Source organism: Diplotaxodon limnothrissa, linkage group LG6, assembly GCF_057381915.1.
Source record: "Diplotaxodon limnothrissa isolate DT_005_m linkage group LG6, D_limnothrissa_male_GT1.1, whole genome shotgun sequence".
Lineage (NCBI taxonomy): Eukaryota > Metazoa > Chordata > Actinopteri > Cichliformes > Cichlidae > Diplotaxodon > Diplotaxodon limnothrissa.
The window spans coordinates 4215079-4239369 of NC_140601.1; the positions used below are offsets into that span (position 1 = coordinate 4215079).

The 24291-nt window shown below is 38.6% G+C and overlaps 1 protein-coding gene across 1 annotated transcript; it reads right to left on the reverse strand.

The window, feature by feature from the left end:
* Positions 1-12999: 12999 nt before the first annotated feature.
* Positions 13000-19974, reverse strand: LOC146629942 (uncharacterized). The gene is made up of 8 exons (XM_085355387.1): positions 19873-19974; positions 19622-19684; positions 18600-19025; positions 18338-18398; positions 14500-14635; positions 13868-13963; positions 13347-13639; positions 13000-13073 (listed from the first exon to the last, which is right to left on the reverse strand). The coding sequence occupies exons 1-8, from the start codon at positions 19972-19974 to the stop codon at positions 13000-13002; spliced, it is 1251 nt and encodes a 416-aa protein (XP_085211513.1).
* Between the last annotated feature and the right edge of the window lie 4317 nt (positions 19975-24291).

A 24291-nucleotide genomic window follows, 5' to 3' on the forward strand; every position in this document is an offset into this window, starting at 1 on the left:
TGGACGATAGCTTGAGGGATATACAGGGTCTTTGCCTGGTTTTAGCAGGAGATTAATGTTTGCAGAATTCATATTTGATGGAAGTCTGCCCTTTTCTTTAATTTCCAACAACGTTCTGTAGAAAACTGGTGCTAGAATCGACCAGAATTCTTTGTAGAATTCTGCAGGAAAGCCGTCTGGACCTGGAGCCTTATTATTGGGCATACTTATCAGAGCTTCCTGGAGTTCACCTGGTGTCAATGGTGAATCCAGTGCCATTGCTTGAGTGTCCAATAATTTTGGAAGAGTTATGTTGTCCAAAAACTGATCAATTTCTTTTTTAGATGGGTTTATTTGTGGTGAATACAACGTTTTATAGAAATCCCTGAAAATGTTGTTTATTTGTATCGGATCATATATTGTGTTCCCAGATGAATCTTGAACAGCACATATAGTTGTTTTTTCTTTATTTATTTTTAGCTGGTTTGCTAGAAATTGACTGGATTTATTACCATGTTCATAATTTTGTAGGCGTAGTCTTTGTACTAAGAATTTTGTTTTTTTTAATCAATTATCTCATTTAATTCTAGTTTTGTTTTGCGTATTTTGTTCAATGTTTCCTGATCTTGGTGGGACGCGTAGGCTTCTTCTAGTGATTTGATGTTTTTTTCTAATTCCTGAATATTTTTGTTTTCTTTTTTCTTTTTATGTGATGAGAAAGAAATTATTTTACCTCTCATCACAGCTTTCCCTGCTTCCCATAGAACAGAAGCTGATGTTTCGGGAGTGTCATTATAGTCTAAATATGAAGTCCACTCTTTTTTAAAATATTTAATAAAGTCTTCATCTTTAAGTAGTGATATATTAAATCTCCAGTTTTTTCTTGGCGTAGTATTATTCTTGTGCATTAGTGTTAAAGATACAGGACCATGATCGCTGACAGCTATAGGATGAATCTCAGTGTCTGAAATGTCGTTCAGCAGTGAGCTGCTGACCAAAAAATAATCCAGACGAGAGTAGGAGTGATGGACATGTGAGAAAAAAGTATATTCCTTACTGGTGGGGTGAAGGGAGCGCCATGCATCGCAAAGACCAAAGTCGCTCATATACTGTTTGATTATATTTGTGGACTGCCAATTACGCTGAGTTCCCGCTGTATTGAGCCTATCCATGTCTTCATTTAGTCCAAGGTTGAGGTCGCCTCCAAGAACAAGTGTGCCATCTAAGTGTTCAGAGAGTGCACTGAAAAAACCGTGAAAGAATGAGGGATCATCAACATTTGGACCATATACACTTACAATACATAGCTTTTTATCAAGTATAGATAGTTTAATGATTAAGAATCTGCCCTCTGGATCTATAACTGTATCGAGTACTGTGAAATTAATATTTTTATGTATTAAAATTGCTACTCCCCTTTGTCTAGAATTATAACAAGCTGAGAACACATTAGGAAACTCAGGTGTTTTAAGTTCATTCGAACCTCTAAGAGGTCTGTGGGTCTCTTGTAATAGGACAACATCTGCCTGTAGTTTTTTGAGTCGGTTAAATATTTTTAACCTCTTTACTCTGGAGCCAGCTCCATTTATATTCCATGTAATGAACCTCAGTGTACCCATAGATGTTTGTGTATAACTAGGGATGTATGCTGTGTGCGTCGCTTAGCCAGGTGGAGAGAATACGTCACTTGTTCATAAATAAAGAGAAGGAGAGAGAGAAAAAATGTGTGGCGAGATGCTCCCTGAGTCTGACTTTGTGTATGCATAGTTACTAATATGAGTAGGCTTGGCTTAAGTGTGTGTATCCTAAACGACTGTGTGCGCTGTCTGACTGATGTAAATGTGCTGCCGTTGAGCGCATGGTGCGTATGTGTCGAAATAAAGGATGTTTGTGGATGAGTGTCGAAGCAGGTGATCGAGGCAGTGAAAGGAATAAAGAAAGAAACCAAGGACAGGGGTGAGCAGCATAAAACCAAGAGGGGGGGAAAGAGAGGGAAAAAAAAACGAGAAGAAAAAAAAAACACAAAACAAAACATAAACATTCCAATTAAATCACTGACGGAGAGTGACGGTGTTAATTCTGCTATGAAATCACACTTTAAGATGCGATTTGATGCTGGTAAGTTAAACAGATGTTAATGCAAGTTAGTGTGAGTGGATAGGGAAATGGTGCAGCTGATTCTTATCTGGTGTGAGGTTAATACAGCCACGGAGTGATGTTGGGGTCGCGGTGGAGCTGTCCGTCCACGTACAGCCGGTCCACAGCGATGACAGCGCGGGAGCCCTTCTGGATGAAGCCGCGTCGGATTGGGAAGAGGACCCTGCGTCGTTCCAAGATCTCTTCGGGGAACTGGTCGTTCACGCTGAAGTCCGTTCCTTTTAATTCCCTGCCGCGGCTTTTCACATGTTGCTTTTGTTTGAAGTGGCCGAATTTGGCCACGATAGGACGTGGTCTCCCGGCCGTAGCCCGAATGGGGCCGAGGCGATGTACCCGATTGAAGACGATGTTCTTCACAGTGTCCTCCGGCAGCTTCAGGTGGGTTTTGATGAAGCTTTTTACCGTGGTCTCCGCGTCCTCTCCAGCGGCTTCTGGAATACCAGAAAATACCAGATTATCACGCATGCTACGAGCTTGTAGATCGATAACTGTTTCTTTTATTTTTTTATTTTCTCTATTGAGCTGGGTAACATTATCTGTGAGACATTTCACCGACTCCCTTAGCGTGGCATTTTCAGCAGCAAGCGTTTCCACCTGCTGCTGGCTGTACTCCAGGGATTCTCGCAAGCATTTAAATTCTCGGTGAAGAATCTCCACCAAGGACAGCCTTGCGTCGAAACTGGACAATCGCTTGTCGATTGACTCCAATATGTCGGCAATATCTTTGCCGGCTGGCGATGTTGAGCCGGGGGAATCTGCCGGGCGTTGTCTTTTCGACGACGGCGTCTCAGGTTTGGCCGGGGGAGCTGCACACGGGGTCTTCTTCATCACGAGATCCTGAAAGCACTGATCAATATAATCTTGGAGAGTCTCTAAACTCTCCTCGTTGTTCTCCAGGGTGTTGGAGATTATTTAGACAAATAGTGTTAGTTATAAGACAATTGATAAGTGTATTTGGTAATGCTGAAGCTTAAATGAATTTGTTCAAATCTAAACTACCATTTGCTTTAATTTTCCGCCAAAATCTCCGGCGTCTGACGTCAGTTACAACATGAGTCGCTTACCTTGTCCGTCACTTCCGTCACTTACCTCCTCACTCCACCTTACCTCTCCAAAGATGAAAACTCTTTGGAAGCTCAGTTACTTCTTAAAACAGAATAACTGCTACGATGCCTTCCAGTCAGGTTTTAGACAGAACCACAGCACTGAAACCACTCTGACCAAAGTGTTTAATGACATATGTCTGAATACAGACAGTGGAAAAATGTCAGTCTTAGTTTTACTGGATCTCAGTGCAGCATTTGATACAGTTGACGACAACATATTACTCAAACGACTGGAGAACTGGGCAGGTCTTTCAGGAACTGTACTAAACTGGTTCAAAACATACTTAGAAAACAGGAAATACTTTGTATCAATAGGTAACTTCACATCTGAGCAGACAAGTATCACATGTGGAGTTCCCCAAGGTTCCATCTTGGGACCCCCTCTGTTTAACATTTACATGCTCCCACTGGCACAGATTATAAAGAACAACAAAATAAACTATCATAGCTATGCAGATGACACACAAATATATATCACAATGTCACCAGGAGACCAAGGCCCTGTACAGGCTCTTGGTAAATGCATTGAGGAAATTAATGACTGGTTGTGCCACAATTTTCTCCAGCTAAACAAAAACAAAACTGAGGTAATAGTCTTTGGCGCCAAAGAAAAACGATTACAGGTCACCAGAGAACTTCAATCTATACATCTAAAAACCACCAACCAAACGAGAAATTTGGGTGTAGTGATGGATGCAGACCTAAACTTAGAAAAACACATTAAGACAATAACAAAGTCAGCTTACTATCACCTCAAGAATATTTCAAGGATAAAAGATCTGATGTCTCAACAGGACCTGGAAAAACTAGTCCATGCATTCATCTTTAGTAGGCTTGACTACTGTAACAGCATCTTTACAGGTCTACCTAAAAAACCAGTCAGACAACTACAGCTCACTCAGAACTCTGCTGCTCGAGTCCTCACTAAGACCAAAAAAGTGGACCACATCAGTCCAGCTCTGAGGTCTTTACACTGGCTGCCTGTCCGTCAGAGGATAGACTTTAAAGTTCTGATGCTGGTCTATAAAGCTCTGAATGGTTTAGGACCAAAATACATCAGTGACCTCCTGACCCAGTATGAACCTTCCAGATCCCTCAGGTCATCTGGATCCGGTCTTTTATCAGTTCCCAGAGTCAGAACCAGACACGGAGAAGCTGCATTCAGCTTTTATGCTCCTTATATCTGGAACAAACTCCCAGAAAGCCTCAGATCAGCTGAAACACTCAGTTTATTTAAATCCAGGTTGAAGACTCACCTATTCTCAGCTGCATTTGAATAAAGCACCAAATCCACACTTTTAAGCTTAGATTTCAAAACTTACATTAACTACTGATTCTATCTACTGTTCTGATTTTATCTGTTTTGATTTTTGAGTCCAGTTTAATAGGCAAGAGTCAGTACTATCAATCCATATACCCAAGATTTTAATCTCCCTGCATAGGGAGATCGCCATTTCAGGTCTTTTGGTGGTCTGATGTCCAAGCCACACCCCTTCAGTTTTATCTTGATTCAGCTTGGCCCCTGATGCCAGTTTGTATTGGTGTAATGTCTCCATCACTATAGAGAGTTCATTTTGATTTCTAATTAACACCGTCACATCATCTGCATACGCCAAGGCTTTAATCTTATGGGTTTTGTCAAGGAGAGATCCTTTAATTTATGGGGCGCCGTTAAATCTTACAAAAACATGTTTTTTCGAGTCATTTTTTTTGCAACATTTAGTAAAATATTTGTAACTTTTTATATTTAAAACACAATTTTAAATGTTAAATCTAAATGTTAAGTCTAAATGTTATGGGAAACTAAATATTTAGCTAATATGCAAATTTATTGTACGGGTCAACAGAAATACCAAAATAAAAGCTTCAAGAAAACCTCCCACGCTAAAGCGTGCCGGCCGTGGTCAGGTTGTGTGTCTGCGCTCCTCTCACGGTCACTTTTGACTGCCATGAGCTGCTTCACCTATTCCTTACCAGCATGTCCAGCGATTTAGCTGAAAACATTGGAAGCGCCGTTTTGTCGGCCTTCCAACGATTCAGCGGTAGTGCACCCTCAGTAGCTGCAGTCTCCACCTCACAAACGCCGCAGCACTTGGTAAGTTTATTGTATAGCATTTTGGACGGGTTGATAGCAGTGTTAGCAAAATTAGCAAAGCTAAATTACTTAGCTAGTCCTCAATTATTTCATGTGGTAGGCAGCAGACAGAGATCGAACATCATACAACTTTATTTATTTATTTGGTAGGTAACAGTCGTTCTTGATGTAAATGTTTCCTTAGGAATCCAGCAATGCACCAAGTAGACCTGCTGTCTCCACTGGGATACCATACCGCTCAGTAGGCCTTCTTACACATATCATTTAGCTGACTGGTTTTTGTTTTTTCTTTGGTGTAATATGTCACCTTAAATTAAATCCTGTCAAAGTAATGATTCTGATTCTACATACATTTCATCTTCTTAGGGGTCCATCACTAGTTTTACGTCATATTTTATTACTGTTTATGCTGTGAAGTGTCTTTTGATTGCCTCTATTTATTTATTTGGTAGGTAGGTAACAGTCGTTCTTGATGTAAATGTTTCCTTAGGAATCCAGCAATGCACCCGGACCAAGTAGACCTGCCGGCTCCACTGGGATACCATACCGCTAGGGTTGCCAACCATCCCTTAAAAAACCGAATCATCCCGTATTTAGAAACAAAAGTACACGTCCCGTATTGAGCTAATAAGGGACGCACTTTGTCCCGTAATACAGTGAGAATCAAAAGTAATCTATAAATGTTAATGGAATTAACGCTTTGTTTGAAAACATAATTCCCAGCCCCTCTCCTGCTTTGTGACCAATGAGCTGACAGCACACTTATGACAATTCGAGTATGACAATTCAGATTACCGCTCATCTCATTGGTCGAGGAAAGGTCGCTTGCAGAGAAAATACCGGAAGACAACAGATGACCACAACAAGAAGCATGGCCAACAGGGAAACAAACGCTGCGGTGCAAGTCTCGGATGACAGTACACCTAAAGCTGGGCAGACACTGTGCGATTTTTTTTTTCAGTCACGTTATTCAGCTCCTGCTCAAACTGCACGATTGACTCACAGGGGTTAGAAGTTCATAGGTCACGATGCAGGGTCTCATACTATACCGCCCGATGCTCTGATGCGACCTGAGTGCTCACACTGTGCGTCCATAAAATGAAGGTTATAACAGAAATTATGTCGCTCGCTCGCTCTCTCTCTCTGTCTTTCACTCATACAGACACACCACCACCATCAACTTTGCTAAATTGCTAATGAAAAACATTGATCAGGCAGCTGTGATTAAGCAGCAATGTAAATCCAACTATTTTCACAGTTGTTGTGGTTGTGATAATTTTGTGATGCCACATCGAAAAGGCTCAGATGAGCTTTCCAAAGTTCTACAAGTTGTGCCTCCATCGCTTGTGTCCAGATCACACGCTGCACAGCCGTGCTGCTCCGTCTTTTTCACCGACGTTTACGTGGTTGCGCGTGAGCAGTAGTCGTGAGGTGTTAATCGTGTCTCGTTACCCCACGTATACTACAGGGAGTGCAGAATTATTAGGCAAGTTGTATTTTTGAGGGATAATTTTATTATTGAACAACAACCATGTTCTCAATGAACCCAAAAAACTCATTAAAATCAAAGCTGAATGTTTTTGGAAGTAGTTTTTAGTTTGCTTTTAGTTTTAGCTCTTTTAGGGGGATATCTGTGTGTGCAGGTGACTATTACTGTGCATAATTATTTGGCAACTTAACAAAAAACAAACAATTTCAATTTCAATTATTTATTTTTACCAGTGACACCAATATAACATCTCCACATTCACAAATATACATTTCTGACATTCAAAAACAAAACAAAAACAAATCAGCGACCAATATAGCCACCTTTCTTTGCAAGGACACTCAAAAGCCTGCCATCCATGGATTCTGTCAGTGTTTTGATCTAGAGCAGGGCGATATGGCCAAAAATATTTATCACGATATATATTTGAAAATTTGCGATAACGATATAACTGACGATATAATTGATGCGAGACAAAATACAACTCCACAACATTACTAGCGCAAAAAGACAACCTTCCATTTATTTTCACTTAAACAAGAAGCTGGTTTTTATGTACATTAAAGCTTTATAAAAATGTAACAGTGCAAATACAAATTCCTTGCTGAAAGTTTAACCAAAAGGCATTTCCAGTAGAAATGGGCTGACATATCCTTAGCATAACCATGTATAATATCCACTGAAGTTAAAAAGAGGTGCTTTGCAACATTAAACTGCAGTGTGCAGTACGTATTTTTCAGACCATAAGGTGCATGGGATTATAAGGCACATTAAGCGAAACAAAGCAGTCAGATAAATCAAACTTTATTAAACTCATTCTTCTTGCTTCCTCCACTTCTGTACCATTGATTCATTAATGTTGAATTCTCTGGCAGCTGCTCTATTCCCATGTTGTTGCAGTATATTAATGACTAACCTCGTATTGTGGATGGATTATCTCAGTTGTTCTCCTGACTGAAGTTTGGTCCGTTTACAGCATCCTGCCATGCGATTGCATTTGTCTCTAACCATGAGGAACCTTCACGTTAACTTTTATAAATGGAAAAGTGTTAGTGTTCGTCCTCCAGCTTCACTCTTTATGTTATGCTAACATAGCTGTGTCGCTAGCGATCACGTAGCACATCATTATATACCAGCTAGCCCAACTTCAGTAACCCTACAAACGTCACTGCTGTTTAGTTTCCTGTCTTCATTTATGTTGGAAGTGATAGCAGAGCTGTACGTTTGATTTTTTTCAGAAATCTCTCAGTCAGAACATGCAATATCATGCTTAGGTAACTAGCGAAACTAGCGAGCTAACTTCCGCTAGCTTCCTGCTAGCTTCTAACTCCGTTAAATGTAATACATTTTGTTTTCATGAATGCCTGGAAGTTAAACTTCATAGTTACACCTGGTAAAGCAGCAATGCTGATCGTTTTATTAAAGATGAAAGAATTGAGACAGTTTTTAACTCTCAGTGATGCTGCAGTGTTCGTTTGACCTGAAGAGGGGGTTTAGGACCCAGATTACTCCCAGATTTAAGAGCATCTTAGCACGACAAATACGACAATAACGACGGCCGCTTGCATGTTCTGCAAAAAAATGTGCTTTGTCGTGTATCTGACGGACAAACACCAAACCAGTTCCACATCACTGAAGTTGCACCGTTTTTACAAACCAATTCTGGTTCATCTGTTTCACTCAACAATCGGCCATGTGCGTATGAAAACAAAGGCACTGCGCATGCGCGTTTTACTCATATTCTATCGCAATATTTCATTTTCCTATCGTTGCCTAACATTATACCGGTATTACCGTGAACGGTATAATATGGCCCAGCTCTATTTTGATCTGTTCACCATCAACATTGCGTGCAGCAGCAACCACAGCCTCCCAGACACTGTTCAGAGAGGTGTACTCTTTTCCCTCCTTGTAAATCTCACATTTGATGATGGACCACAGGTTCTCAATGGGGTTCAGATCAGGTGAACAAGGAGGCCATGTCATTAGTTTTTCTTCTTTTATACCCTTTCTTGCCAGCCACACTGTGGAGTACTTGGACGCGTGTGATGGAGCATTGTCATGCATGGAAATCATGTTTTTCTTGAAGGATGCAGACTTCTTCCTGTACCACTGCTTGAAGAAGGTGTCTTCCAGAAACTGGCAGTAGGACTGGGAGTTGAGCTTGACTCCATCCTCAACCCGAAAAGGCCCCACAAGCTCATCTTTGATGATACCAGCCCAAACCAGTACTCCACCTCCACCTTGCTGGCGTCTGAGTCGGACTGGAGCTCTCTGCCCTTTACCAATCCAGCCACGGGCCCATCGATCTGGCCCATCAAGACTCACTCTCATTTCATCAGTCCATAAAACCTTAGAAAAACCAGTCTTGAGATATTTCTTGGCCCAGTCTTGACGTTTCAGCTTGTGTGTCTTGTTCAGTGGTGGTCGTCTTTCAGCCTTTCTTACCTTGGCCATGTCTCTGAGTATTGCACACCTTGTGCTCTTGGGCACTCCAGTGATGTTGCAGCTCTGAAATATGGCCAAACTGGTGGCAAGTGGCATCTTGGCAGCTGCACGCTTGACTTTTCTCAGTTCATGGGCAGTTATTTTGCACCTTGGTTTTTCCACACGCTTCTTGCGACCCTGTTGACTATTTTGCATGAAATGCATGATTTTTGACTTTTCTGCGCCTGTCAAGTCCTTCTTTTGACCCATTTTGCCAAAGGAAAGGACGTTGCCTAATAATTATGCACACCTGATATAGGGTGTTGATGTCATTAGACCACACCCCTTCTCATTACAGAGATGCACATCACCTAATATGCTTAACTGGTAGTAGGCTTTCGAGCCTATACAGCTTGGAGTAAGACAACATGCATGAAGAGGATGATGTGGACAAAATACTCGTTTGTATGGTGCGCCGTTTGTAAACTGAAACATGCCGAAATTAACAGCAACATTTTTCTATATTTAGCTCTAAATCTTACAAAAACATGTTTTTTCGAGTCATTTTTTACAACATTTGGTAAAATATTTGTAACTTTTCATATTTAAAACAGGATTTTAAATGTTAAATCTAAATGTTATATATAAATCTAAATGTTAAATGATAAATCTAAATGTTATATATAAATCTAAATGTTAAATGTTAAATCTAAATGTTATATATAAATCTAAATGTTAAATGTTAAATCTAAATATTATATATAAATCTAAATGTTAAATGTTAAATCTAAATGTTAAATGTTAAATCTAAATGTTAAATGTTAAATCTAAATGTTATATATAAATCTAAATGTTAAATGTTAAATCTAAATGTTACGGGAAACTAAATATTTAGCTAATATGCAAATTTATTGTACGGGTCAACGGAAATACCAAAATAAAAGCTTCAAGAAAACCTCCCGCGCTAAAGTGTGCCGGTCGTGGTCAGGTTCTGTGTTTGCGCTCCTCTCACGGTCACTTTTGACTGCCATGAGCTGCTTCGACTATTCCCTACGAGCATGTCCAGCGATTTAGCTGAAAACATTGGAAGAGCTGTTTTGTCGGCCATCCAACGATTCAGCAGTAGTGCACCCTCGACCTCACAAACGCCGCAGCACTTGGTAAGTTTATTGTATAGCATTTTGGACGGGTTGATAGCAGTGTTAGCAAAATTAGCAAAGCTAAATTACTTAGCTAGTCCTCAATTATTTCATTTGGTAGGCAGCAGACAGAGATCGAACATCATACAACTCTATTTATTTATTTGGTAGGTAGGTAACAGTCGTTCTTGATGTAAATGTTTCCTTAGGAATCCAGCAATGCACCTGGACCAAGTAGACCTGCCGTCTCCACTGGGATACCATACTGCTCGGTAGGCCTTCTTACACATATCATTTAGCTGACTGATTTTTGTTTTTTCTTTGGTGTAATATGTGACCTTAAATTAAATCCTGTCAAAGTAATGATTCTGATTCTACATACATTTCATCTTCTTAGGGGTCCATCACTAGCAGTGTCACATCACCACCAACAACATTCACAAGTTTTACGTCATATTTTATTACTGTTTTTGCTGTGAAGTGTCTTTTGATTGCTCACTTTCATATTTTAAAACTATTGATAAAATATTACTCTCTAGCTAATCTGTCACAGTACAATTGCGCTCATTGAGATTTTCTGTGCCGTGTTCTAGGATGGTTACCAAGGAAGGCTTCAGATTTCCAAAGAGGAATTGGAAAATGTTCTTTCCCTGAAAACATCTTTTACTGAAGCTGCATCTATCCTTTCCATCTCCAGGCCCACTCTGTATAAGTTACTGCAAGACTACAATATCTCAGAGTCAAAATTCAATGTAATCAGTGACCATGAGTTAGATCAGATAGTGTCCCAGATAAAAACTGAACATCCAAATGTTGGAGGAGTGATGCTGATGGGTCATCTGCGTTCCAAAAACATAGTGGTTCAAAGATGGCGCGTAAGAGAGTCACTGCGGAGGGTGGACTCGGCTGGTGTTCTATCCATACTTGCCGAGAACTGCAGTTGCTCGGCGAGTATATTCTGTGCCTCATCCAAATTTCATATGGCACATAGATGGAAATCACAAACTGATTCGTTGGAAGTTTGTTGTTCATGGTGCAATAGATGGATACAGCAGGATGTTGATGTTTCTTCAGTGCTCCAGCAATAATCGAGCTGAGACTGTGAAAGCCCTCTTTACTGCAGCTGTTGGACAATTTGGCAGACCCCTGCATATCAGGACTGATCATGGAGGAGAGAATGCTCAGATTTGGGAGGACATGCGAGCAAGCAGGGGTGAAAGCTCTGTCTTAATGGGAAGTTCTGTGCACAACCAGAGGGTTGAGCGTTTCAACTGAGACTTAAACAACAACTGTAGCCACATTTAGGCACCTATATTTTATGAATTGGAATCACTTGGTATCCTAGACTTAGAAAATGCAACAGACCTATTTTCCCTTCATTATGTGTTTCTACCACGAATCAACCGCACTTTGAAGGAATTCAAAGCTGGATATAACAATCACTCTATTTCCACTGAAGGTAATAGAACTCCCATCCAGCTTTTTGCCTGCGGAACTCATGTGTCTCATCGTCACAACCCAGAACTTTCTACAGCAGAGGTCTCCATACCCTCCTTGTCAAACTCTGAAAGTAGGTTTGTCCCATTAAATGACAGCGATTTACAAGAGCTATATACAAGCATTCACCCTTTTGAAGAAGACAACAATAATGGTAAAACATTGTTTCAGCGAACACAGCAGTATATTTTTAACAAACTTGTAAATGTGTGACCTCAACCACAGGATACCAGCGATGTTCTAAAGAGTGATGACACTTAGTATTCTTAAATGCTGTACAGCAAATGCAGTTTTTGTACTACTGCAGAAGCCCCTCCCCTCTAGCAGTGATGCCTCCTGCCACATAAGGACTCAGAGTTAATGACTGACAGTGACTCATAGGCTATTCAGAAGGCTACAACCACTTTTAGTTTATGGGTAAAACCAGTTATTCAGATTGAAGTAAAGATCAAATTCACACTGTAACAGTGTAATACAGTATAACAGTGAAAATTATCAACACGGAACAGTCAGTCTTTAAACCAATTCACAAGATTATCTACAGTATTGTTTTAATCATTGTAAAGTTGCAATAGTCTTAATAAATGTTGCTGTTAGATGTCTAAGTAATCCTAGCCTGTTCTACAAAGCATGTTTAGTATACTCTGTGCATAAACTGTTTTGAAATGTCCTTGTTTAAAAAAGAAAAAGCTTAATAAAATTATTAATTGTATTACACCAGTGACTTTATTGATTTGTCGTTGAAAATACAGAGTTAGCATTTTTATAAATCTATTGAAGCTTTGAAAATTATTACATTTCAACATTAAATGCAGTCAGAATTGATTTCAACTTTCTTGTATGAAGCAAAGTTACTTGAAACTACAATTAATGAACAGGATTAGAGTTAACAAACCCACCATTTTAATTTCACTTTTTTGGAACATGTTTAGATGGTGCTGAATAAAGCTCCATTCATGAGTGCTACTAAGAAGCAGTAATGAAAAGCATCATCATCAGCCATTGTTGTTTCATTCACAAAAAGCTGAAGCTCATTTGCACATGTGTGTGCAATCGGGAGATGTTTGCTTTCATCGTGAATGAATGTTATTTTAGGAGCTGGTTGAAAACCTATGGCTGGAATCTTGCTGCTCCCGGTGGCAAGTGTAGGATGTTAAATTTCAGTGTGCATCCATTTGGTGTAGCTGAAAAATAACACACAAAAAAAGTATATTCTGTACAGACCCCAACTGATATCTTGAGATTGACAGATAAAAATGTATTACTTTTTTTTTTTTACTGTTTCAGACACACAGAACAGATTTATTATCTGTAGTCATTTATTAACTTGTTAATGTTCTGTCAAACAATGTTCAGATCAGGTGGTTGTTGCGTTTGTAACATTATAAAAACGAGTGTCGTCAACAAGCCTTTATGCCTTGAGTAAGTAAGTTAGTTTATCTATGAAATCATATTACCTTCAAAAGCACCACTCTCCTGAAAGATGGCCTTCACCAGTAAACGGAAAAACTCCCGCCTTGGCCCCCCAAGGTCAGCAGCATCTTCCTCTGTATCATGTTCATCGCTTGCAAATGTGACATAAAGCATCTCACAGCTTTCTGCAAACTTGGGTCTCTTGAACTGACGCAAAGCAGTTGACCACACATTGGCTCGACTGATATGGAGTTGTCTTGTTCCTGGTGTAATGACTTTCTCACTATGAGCTCTAAGAAGACCTTCAATTTCTTCTTTGCTGAGTTTCTTAAAAGACCTATATAAAAATGGGACAATGACAAACAGATCTCGGGGAAAAATGGAAATTTGCTGTACATTTCACTCAAGTGCACAGAGTTACAACAGATAACTATGTTGTGATAGTCCATATTAAATTAGTCAGAAATGAGCAATTACCTTTGTAATTGTGTAACTGCAAAAAAAATGATGCAAGTAAAGATGCAAATAAGATATTCAATTATCAAAGGTTACTTTCAAATCTTACCTTGAAATATGAACTTCACTTTGTTTATCAGACTCTTCTAGGAGGCTACGCTGAATTGCCTCTTCAAGAGCTTCATCTTCCTCCAGAAAAATAGGGCTAAGTAGATAAGAGATATTAGAAATCATAAAACCTGTCAGCCTTGAAGAATTTCTCACACTACATCATTAAAAAAAAAAAATTAAATGTAAATCCTTAAGTTGCAGTCATTCAGCAAAAAAAACCCCAAACATGCAAATTGGAAACCTGCATCAAAACAATATCCTAAACCAGCGGTCCCCAACCCCTGGGCCTCGGACCGGTACCGGTCCGTGAGTCGTTTGGTACCAGGCCGCGAGAGTTGAGGCTCAGGTGTGAAATGTATAGTTTTCAGGGTTTTTATCGGTTTTCAGTGTTATTTTGTTATCGTTAACTCTGTTTTCCTTGGTCTTTTCATGTGTGTTATGAATAAATCTTCTTTTTATCGGTACAGGTACTAGTTTTATTTTGTTTTATTTATCCGCGACACCTTAAAGGCTGGTGCATGAAAATTTTGTCGGGCATAAACCAGTCCGTGGCGCAAAAAAGGTTGGGGACCGCTGTCCTAAACAACATCTAAAATGAAGGATTTCTTTAACCCCTAGACAACAGCTTACACAAATTCTGCCACATTATATGGAAACATCTGCTGTCCCTCTGCCTGTCCCTCATTTTCACTCTCTTGAATGCAGCTCTCTGTTTCCTGATGCTTGGCCTCACTTTCACCTGGTGTTGTAGACAACGCATGATGCACTGAACAAAGGAAAGAAGGTCAGCATGACTTGCTTCATAATGTTAACAGAGCCTTTATATATCCTTATATTAGTTCAAGTGAAAGTTGGGCACAAATTCCTCCTTGGCTTTAATCACCTGTGATAATCCGTAAACGTTAAAATGGTAAATGGCCTGTTTTTGTATAGCGCTTTTATTTATTTTTTTTAAAATCTTTATTTAAAGTAAACAAATTTACATATAAAATGTACATACACATACAATTACATATACAAAACCATGAACACATACAAAAAAGGAGAAACAAGGAGGAAAGTCTAGCATCTGAGTCCACACAACGCTCACAAAACTTACAGTTTCAATTCGTTCCAGGGGAAAACTTTCCCAAGTTTCAGGTCCATTGTTCGTCTTCTCCGCAGATCTGTAATGATATGTTTACTCAGCACATCACTACTTATCATCTTTTGTTCAAGTACTCCTTTGGCACGGGTTTTCCAAATATGTGTGTTTATTACACACATTACTAACCAAAAGAGTCTCCTTTTGTCTTCACCCATTTTTTCTTTAAACAAACCATATTTAACTGCTTTAATATTAACATCCACATCATAGCCAATCTCTGTCATCTTCTGTCTTATCTCAGTTGTCCTATAACAATCCAATAGAAGATGTTCTAGGGTCTCATCTTCATCACAGTCTGTCATAGGACATTTCATGGTGGTAACAAAACAACTCCATTGTACCACCGCTCTCACAGGGAGGCGCCCGAGCGAGATGAGCCATACCACGTCTCTCATGCTTTCAGATAATAATTTGTCTTGTATATTTTTAACTATTGAAAGGTTTTCATCTTCATTTGCATACTTATATTGAATTAAACCTTCATTTTTGATTCCATTAATTTTTTTATAGATATTTTTCGTATTATCTTGGAGAATATTTAAACTATATTGTTCCCATTGACTTGATAAGTCACCAAACATAAGTCTGTGGTATGGAACGCCCGCTCTGGCCCTGCCTCTTTTCTTTTGCCACAATTCTTCTTTCCCTCGAACCCACGGGGCACCCCGAGAAATTGCGCTTTGAATAATTTTAATAAAAGGAATTCGCAAAACAATCTCTAAGTCTGGGGCTCCCAAACCCCCGTGCTTCCTACTCTTGTACATAAATTTTCTCTTAGTCACTTCTCGATTGGATCCCCAGATAAATTTAATGCACATCTTACTTATTTTCATTACAGTTGTTCTCGGAGGAGGAAAAATTGTGTCAAGGAAAAGAAGTTTTGAAATTATGTGTGTTTTTACAATATTAATACCTGTTTTATAATTTGTATCTTTATTTTCCCATTTTATAATTTCCATTTTAATTTCATTTTCTTTCTTATTCCACTTTAGTAAACTAGAGTCAGTATTATCAATCCATATACCCAAAATTTTAATCTCCCTACAAAGAGAGATCGTCATTTTAGGTTGTCTGGTCTGATGTCCAAGCCACACCCCTTCAGTTTTGTCTTGGTTCAGCTTGGCACCTGATGCCTGTTCGTAGTGGTGTAATATCTCCATAACTGAAGACAGTTCGTTTTGGTTTCTGATTATCACAGTCACGTCATCTGCATACGCCAAAGCTGCGATTTTATGGGATTTGTCAAGGACGTATCCCTTAATCAGTTTGTCATCATTGATCCTTTTCAGTAAGGGGTTAATGGCAAGGACATATATTCTAATTTTTGCCTCATAACTTTTGCACTGTCCACTCCTGCTGTGACAAAACAAATTTCCCACGTGTGGGACTAATAAAGGTTATCTTATCTTATCTTATCTTATCTTATCTTATATAACGCAGCACTCAAAGGACATCCTTGTTTAACCCCGCACTCAGCGCTAAAAGGGGATGAGAGCTTTCCATTTACCTTAACTCGCACTAAGGACTTTTTATACATCAATTGAATAATAGAAATAAATTGGTCCGGGAAATTATAAGCTTTCATTACTTTCCATAAATAGGAGTGGGAAACAGAATCAAAAGCCCTCCTTTGATCTAAGCCTTAAATGCAGAGTTCTGAATCCTTTCCATTATGAATAATTTCTCTTAACATACTTAAGTTATCCCACATCAATCATCCCTTAATTGCGCATGTTTGTTCTTTTTCAATGATAATATCTAATACATCTTCTAGTCTAGACATAATTATTTTAGCAAAAATCTTATAATCTACATTCATTATTGTCAGTTGCCTATAATTGTTAATATCTTCTCTATCACCTTTCTTGTATAATAAACACATAACTCCCTCATAAAACGATTTACCCATTGTTTCTCTTTCTATTCCTTCATTAAAATACTGAGTTAACAATTCAGACAGTTCTTTACTCACAATTTTGTAAAATTCAGAGGGGAGTCCATCCAGACCAGGTGTTTTATCGGTACTAAGTTGGTTAATTACTGACTCCACTTCCTCTCTTTTAATTTTTCCAATCAAAGTTTCATAAATGACAGAATCTAATGGTTCAACCTCACTCAAAAAATTGTTAATAACATTGCTGTTTGTAGCAATGGATGAAAACATCTCCGAACAATAATCTCTAATTACTTGTCTTTTCCCCTCTTCTTTAAAAACTGACTTTCCATGTTTATCTTTAATTGAGGCAATAAAATCATTTCGACTTTTCTTTTGATTATTAAAAATCATATAATCGCTGTTCCCGTGAAAGTCAGTACGTCGCAACATATTAAATAAAACTTCTCTATTGACCCGATCAATGTCCTCTTTAAGAGACATCAGTTGATTTTCCTCCTCCTCTTCCTTCTCCTCCTTATTTCTTAAATTTATATATCTACTCACATCTTCATTATATTTTACATTCTTTGCATGGTTTAATTCTCTCGCTTTAAATTAAAAAAATTGACACATACGTCGTTTAAGAAGCTCCCAAAGTTCCGAGAAAGAAGTAGTAAAAATCTTAAGATGTCATATTTTCTTAATTTCAGATTTAACTTCGGACACAAGCAACTCGTCTGCTAACAAGGATGTATTCAATTTCCAATAGTTCAAAAATTCATGGGGACAACAAGATACTGTTGCCATAACCACCATATGATCAGAAAAGTCTGTTAAAAGAGTGTCATATTTCAGACCTTGAACATTATGTGATATGTAGAATCTATCAATCCTTGTTTTAGTTAACGAATCGAATCTAGTGTAATGGACGGTATGTGGATGCAAGTGCCTGTATAAATCACGAAGTGCTGCTTCCTTAAAAACCTTAACCAACAATTTGCTTTCTCGCAATTCTCTAGCGCTTTTACTAGTCCCCCCTAAGGACCCCAAAGCGCTTTACACACCCAGTCATCCACCCATTCACACACACATTCACACACTGGTGGAGGCAAGCTACAGTTGTAGCCACAGCTGCCCTGGGGAGGACTGACAGAAGCGAAACTGCCATATCGCGCCATCGGCCCTTCTGGCCAACACCAGTAGGCAGTAGGTGAAGTGTCTTGCCCAAGGACACAACGACCGAGACTGTCCGAGCCGGGGCTCGAACCGGCAACCTTCCGATTACAAGGCAAACTCCCAACTCTTGAGCCACGATCGCCCCAATCGGACAAATTAATGATGCTCTCATCAAACAAACCCCCCAGGAATTATTACGCACTGCAGTAACAAAATCTAACTGGTCATTGAGCTTAGAACCTCACTAGGTTTTCATTCACGTCACATACCTCGTCTTCTCCGGCAGACTGGACTTTCAAAGTCACTGTCAGACAGCTCTTCTGGTTCCTCCTGAGGGAAAAGAAAGCATGTTCTACATAAAATCAAATACAGTTGCACCAAATCACTGGTAACACAGAGACACATGGCTGCACTAAAAACTGTTTACACCTGCTAAAAGTGCAATATTAATTAATTAAGAAAATTACGTTAAGGGAACAGACTCACTTTTTAGACAATAAATATTTCTGCACTGCAATATAAAATGTTTACCTGTGCAGGTGTTTGTATCCCTGCCATTATATAGAGGCAGGTGGTGGAACAAATCGAGCCAACTTCTTGGCCACCCCAAAGAAAACTGCTAAAAACATTTGGTTTCATTAGTCGTTTACATCCTCTAATTGTACTCAAATACTCAAAAGGGAATGTCTGGCTAGTTGACAGTGCAAACGTTCTTCTGAAGATTGCTGCGATTTCTTCTCTAAGTTGTGCTTCAGACCAGTCAGATGTAAAGGAGATCTTCCCAATAAGGCCATCTTGTGCTAGTTTTGCTTGTGAATCTCCTCTCGGTATGAGAAACGTTGATGCTGAAGACAAGGGCAAGCACACAACATCTTTTGTATAGTGTTTGCAGGTCTTGTTTTTTCTCACAAAATGTGAGCGCGTAGCATGAGCTTGAGGAACTGATGGAAGAGGAACCTGAAATGAATTCAAACACAGATACAGATAGACACCTATGCATTACAATACATCCATAAGGTTTCTGTTATCTGTTCATTAAAAAACAAAACAAAACAAAAAACTGTAGACTCAGACCATCTTACTATTGTCTACCCATTACACAGAAAACTGAAGGAGGAATGCCAGCATCTGGTGGTGTCCATGACTTCAAGACTTCAGGCTGTCATTGCCAACAAAGGGTTTTGAATAAAGTAATAGAAATGATCATTTTATTTTCAGTTATTTAATTTGTCTAATTACCTTAGAGCCTCTGAAATGATAGGATTGTGTTTACAAATTAATTTTTCCCCCTCACATTTTTATGCATTCATTTAGTCCAACCCACTGAATTAAAACTTAAAGTCTGCACTTCAACTGCATTGGAGTAGTTTCATTTTTAATTCATTCTGGTAATGTACAGAAGCAACATTAGAAAATGTGTCTGTATCCAAATATTTATGAACCTGATTGTATATCAAAATCGGTCAGCAAAGATAAGATAACATACCTTTATTAGTCCCACAAGGGGAAATTTCATGATAAATAAATTAAATGATATGTGTAAGAAGGCCTACCGAGCGGTATGGTATCCCAGTGGAGACAGCAGGTCTACTTGGTCCAGGTGCATTGCTGGATTCCTAAGGAAACATTTACATCAAGAACGACTGTTACCTACCTACCAAATAAATAAATAGAGTTGTATGATGTTCGATCTCTGTCTGCTGCCTACCAAATGAAATAATTGAGGACTAGCTAAGTAATTTAGCTTTGCTAATTTTGCTAACACTGCTATCAACCCGTCCAAAATGCTATACAATAAACTTACCAAGTGCTGCGGCGTTTGTGAGGTCGAGGGTGCATTACCGCTGAATCGTTGGAAGGCCGACAAAACGGCTCTTCCAATGTTTTCAGCTAAATCGCTGGACATGCTGGTAGGGAATAGTCGAAGCAGCTCATGGCAGTCAAAAGTGACCGTGAGAGGAGCGCAAACACAGAACCTGACCACGACCAGCACACTTTAGCGCGGGAGGTTTTCTTGAAGCTTTTATTTTGGTATTTCCGTTGACCCGTACAATAAATTTGCATATTAGCTAAATATTTAGTTTCCCGTAACATTTAGATTTAACATTTAACATTTAGATTTATATATAACATTTAGATTTAACATTTAACATTTAGATTTAACATTTAACATTTAGATTTAACATTTAACATTTAGATTTATATATAACATTTAGATTTAACATTTAACATTTCGATTTAAATATAATATTTACATTTAACATTTAGCATTTAGATTTAACATTTAAAATCCTGTTTTAAATATGAAAAGTTACAAATATTTTACTAAATGTTGTAAAAAAATGACTCGAAAAAACATGTTTTTGTAAGATTTAGAGCTAAATGTGGAAAAACGTTGCTGTTAATTTCGGCATGTTTCAGTTTACAAACGGCGCCCCATACATTTGCCTAATAATTCTGCACTCCCTGTATACGATGCACGACGCACGAAGGCCAAAATCGGGCCGATCGCCAAAACGGTCGCACGACTCAAAAATTGGCTCAAAATGGGCCAAAAATCGCACAGTGTAAGCCCAGCATTAGAGCAGCAATGTTTGTTCGCTCAGAGAAAGAAAGAAAAAAAAGAGGCTGCAAAAGTACAGGGAGGAATGGGAAAAGGAAAACACCTGGCTGGAAAAATGCACAATAACACCTATAAAGCGCACTGCACTGTGTGCCGGCGCACTTTTTCCATAGGCATGCTTCTAATGGTGGGCACATGAAGAACATGAGGGGCGTGAAAGCTCGGGGAACCCTTAACCAATTTTTTGTCCACCAGGCCACGGCAGAAGCAGATATGGTATGTAAACATTGGTTTGTTTTTTTTAAACCCTCTGGTTAAGGTTAATATGGGCATGTGCAGTGAATATCAGCGCTATGTGGCCAGAAGTGTGATAATATAATTTATTTTGTGTAATAAACAACTGCAAGGATAGATGATTACAACAAATAGATCACTAATACATAAAAGTAATACATAGATGAATAATGATGATGAGTTAAGATGCGTAATCATGGGAACAAGTGGGTTTACAAACAGGAGCAGCTGATTAGCATTAGAAAAGCTGAAATAATACCTCAACTGAAGCCAATTGTACTAAATGCACTATATGTGCACTGTTACAAGAATATTTTGCGTTCTATTGTTTTCTATTAATTTATATAATTTTAAGTTAAGCAGGACAGAGTTCTTTTAAAGAAAGATTTACTTATATTCTCAAAAGTTAAGTATGACAGGCTTCTGTTTAAGAAAGAGACCTGTTTTACTGTGTTAATGTTGTCATTGTGAGCTAAAAATAAATGGCTAAATGATCATTTGTTTCCCATATGGTCATATCACAAAGAATATGCATCTGCTTAAATCAAGTTCAAGTCAAATGGTTAAAAAATAATTTCACACACAAAAAAAGAGCTACCACACTGGGAAGGGTGAAGACAACTGGGTTGCCCGGCCCTGGCCACGAGGTGTCCCTTATTTATTTTTCAGGGAGTTGGCAACCCTACATACCGCTCAGTAGGCCTTCTTACACATATCATTTAGCTGACTGGCTTTGATATACAATCAGGTTCATAAATATTTGGATACAGACACATTTTCTAATGTTGCTTCTGTACATTACCAGAATGAATTAAAAATGAAACTACTCCAATGCAGTTGAAGTGCAGACTTTGAGTTTTAATTCAATGGGTTGAACGAAATGATTGCATAAAAATGTGAGGGGGAAAAAAGTAATTTGTAAACACAATCCTATCATTTCAGAGGCTCTAAAGTAATTAGACAAATTAAATAACTGAAAATAAAATGATCATTTCTATTAGAGATGGCACGATACCACTTTTTTATGTCCGATACCGATACCGATATCATAAAAATTTATGATATCGATATCGGTATCGGACATAAAAAAGTGGTATCATATCGGTATCATATTCATATCGGTATCGGATATCTGCCGATACCGATATGAATCCGATATAGTGTTTTTTAACTCATTCACTGCCATTGACGTCTATAGACGTCAATTGAAAAACTTACGTTGACTGCCATTGACGTCTATAGACGTCAATGGCAGTCAACGTAAGTCAATTGAAAAACTTACGTTGACTGCCATTGACGTCTATAGACGTCAATTACGTTTTTCAATGGGAGGGGGCAGGTGTGGGATTTGAAGGGGAAGGTGACTGGAAAGGCAGAAAAACCCCAAGGGCACCTTACAACACCGACCCTGATAGCAGGCTAGACGGTGACCTAGGCAGGCACCAACTTGAAAAACTGAAGCCCACCAGCAGTAAAAGTAGACCTGCAAGGAGGTGCAGGGTTTGCGCACGTAAGGGATTGCGCAGTGAGACAAAAATGTGGTGCAAGTCTTGTTGTGTGCCCTTGCATCCCGGAAAGTGTTATAATGATTACCACACAAAAGTGAATTATTCATTGTGAATAAATGTTTCACTATGTACATTTTATTTTTTCATATATTTGTAAATAAATTGTTTTGATAAAACATAACCTTTCTCAGTGTTATTTCTGTTTTATAGAAGTGAAAAACTATTTTATATGTTAGAGGTGTCACAAAGCAAGAAATATTAGTGTCAAAGGCACTTTTCTGCTTGAAATGTATTTTTCACAAAAAGCTCGTTTTCTCCCTTTTTTTGGTCAAAACAGGCATTTTTGGTGGAACCCACCTCTCTTCTACAGCTGATTACTAAAGAATGGAAAATGGTAGAAACAAGCTTTTTTTTTGGATGAAAGAAGAGAGTCTGTTCTTCATTTTGGTAGGTTCAGCGTTTATATGATCATAACACACAGTTTTCAGTGGCTCTTCAAAAATGAGTAAAAATGCTCAAAAACCCTGGCAGTGGGGAGTTACCTGATTTGAAAATGGCTGGCAGTGAATGAGTTAATCAACAAAACTGTCTTTTTAAATATCTTGCTGCATTTTGTATAAGTTCATACTCAAGTTTAAAACAACAACTACACTAAAGCTATTCTGTTATACCTGTATGCAAAAAAAAAAAAGTTTCATAGTAATCAACCTTAATTTTATGTAGTGTGAAAAAAAATGCACAGAAATCAATTATTTTTCAAGAAATATTAAATAGATTCAACATCTTTCTTCAACAAAATTGCAGACTGCACAGATGGTACCTTCCCAAAGGAAAAAGTACTATAGCTTACTAGGGTATATATATTAGACTTAATAGTCACTATATACAGTAATTGACTTCTATTCATTTTACATCAAATTAAAACTTTGGGTGTCAGATAATTATTTATTAAAAGCTAGACATTTTAAATGAGAATAAGAAAGAAAAGTATGTCTTTGTGCCCCCTTTTCCCTGTTAATGCCCTATCAGCCCCCCTGGCTAAACTTTGCTAGATCCGCCCCTGCACAGTTACCAGCCGTCAGCTACGTAGAAAAAGATCCTGGTGTAGAAAGTAATATTAAATAAATTCTAACAACAGCTTATCAAGCTTAAACGTGCTGCTGTTGTTCAGCCGCTGGTTTCCTCTTTTTTTTTTTTTTTTTTTTTTTTTTGCCTGTCCCGTTTGGCTCTTTTGCCCTCAGAATTGTTGTCTAAAGGCAAAGAAAGATGCCCAACGGATTTACTTTACCAAATTGACCATCCCAGCCTTGCCGTAATGGTCCATTTGATTCACCTTTTATTGTTTATTTTATTTTCACTTACTGAATACGGGACAGACTTGACTGGGGGAAAGAAGGGGAGAAAGAAAGAGGGAAAGAGAAACAGCTGAGAAGAGGGACGGGGGAGAAGGGCAAAAAACAAAAACCAACAGAATGAGCAGGAAAAAATAAAAAATAAAAAATCCATATATCAATCACCTGGATCACCTGCTGAGAAAGAAAAAAGAAAACAAGCAGAAGAGAACAAGAGTAATAGAATAAACAACATCACAATGATATATGGGAATATGACAGTAAATACTAAATATTAAACATTATTGTGCAGCACATAAGATCAACAGAACAGTGTGCTTTGAGGTAGGAGCCAAAAAGGGTGTAGTTTGTGGGTGTGATCACCCGTGTGTACACCTGTGAGCATGGACGCGCTTTTTTTTTGTTTTTTTAAAAGGTTCCTTCATGTAATGATCTGCTAGAGGGTGTGGGGGGGCCACAGCCCCGTCCTCCAGGGCATGAAGCAGGTATGGAGGAGATCAAAACTC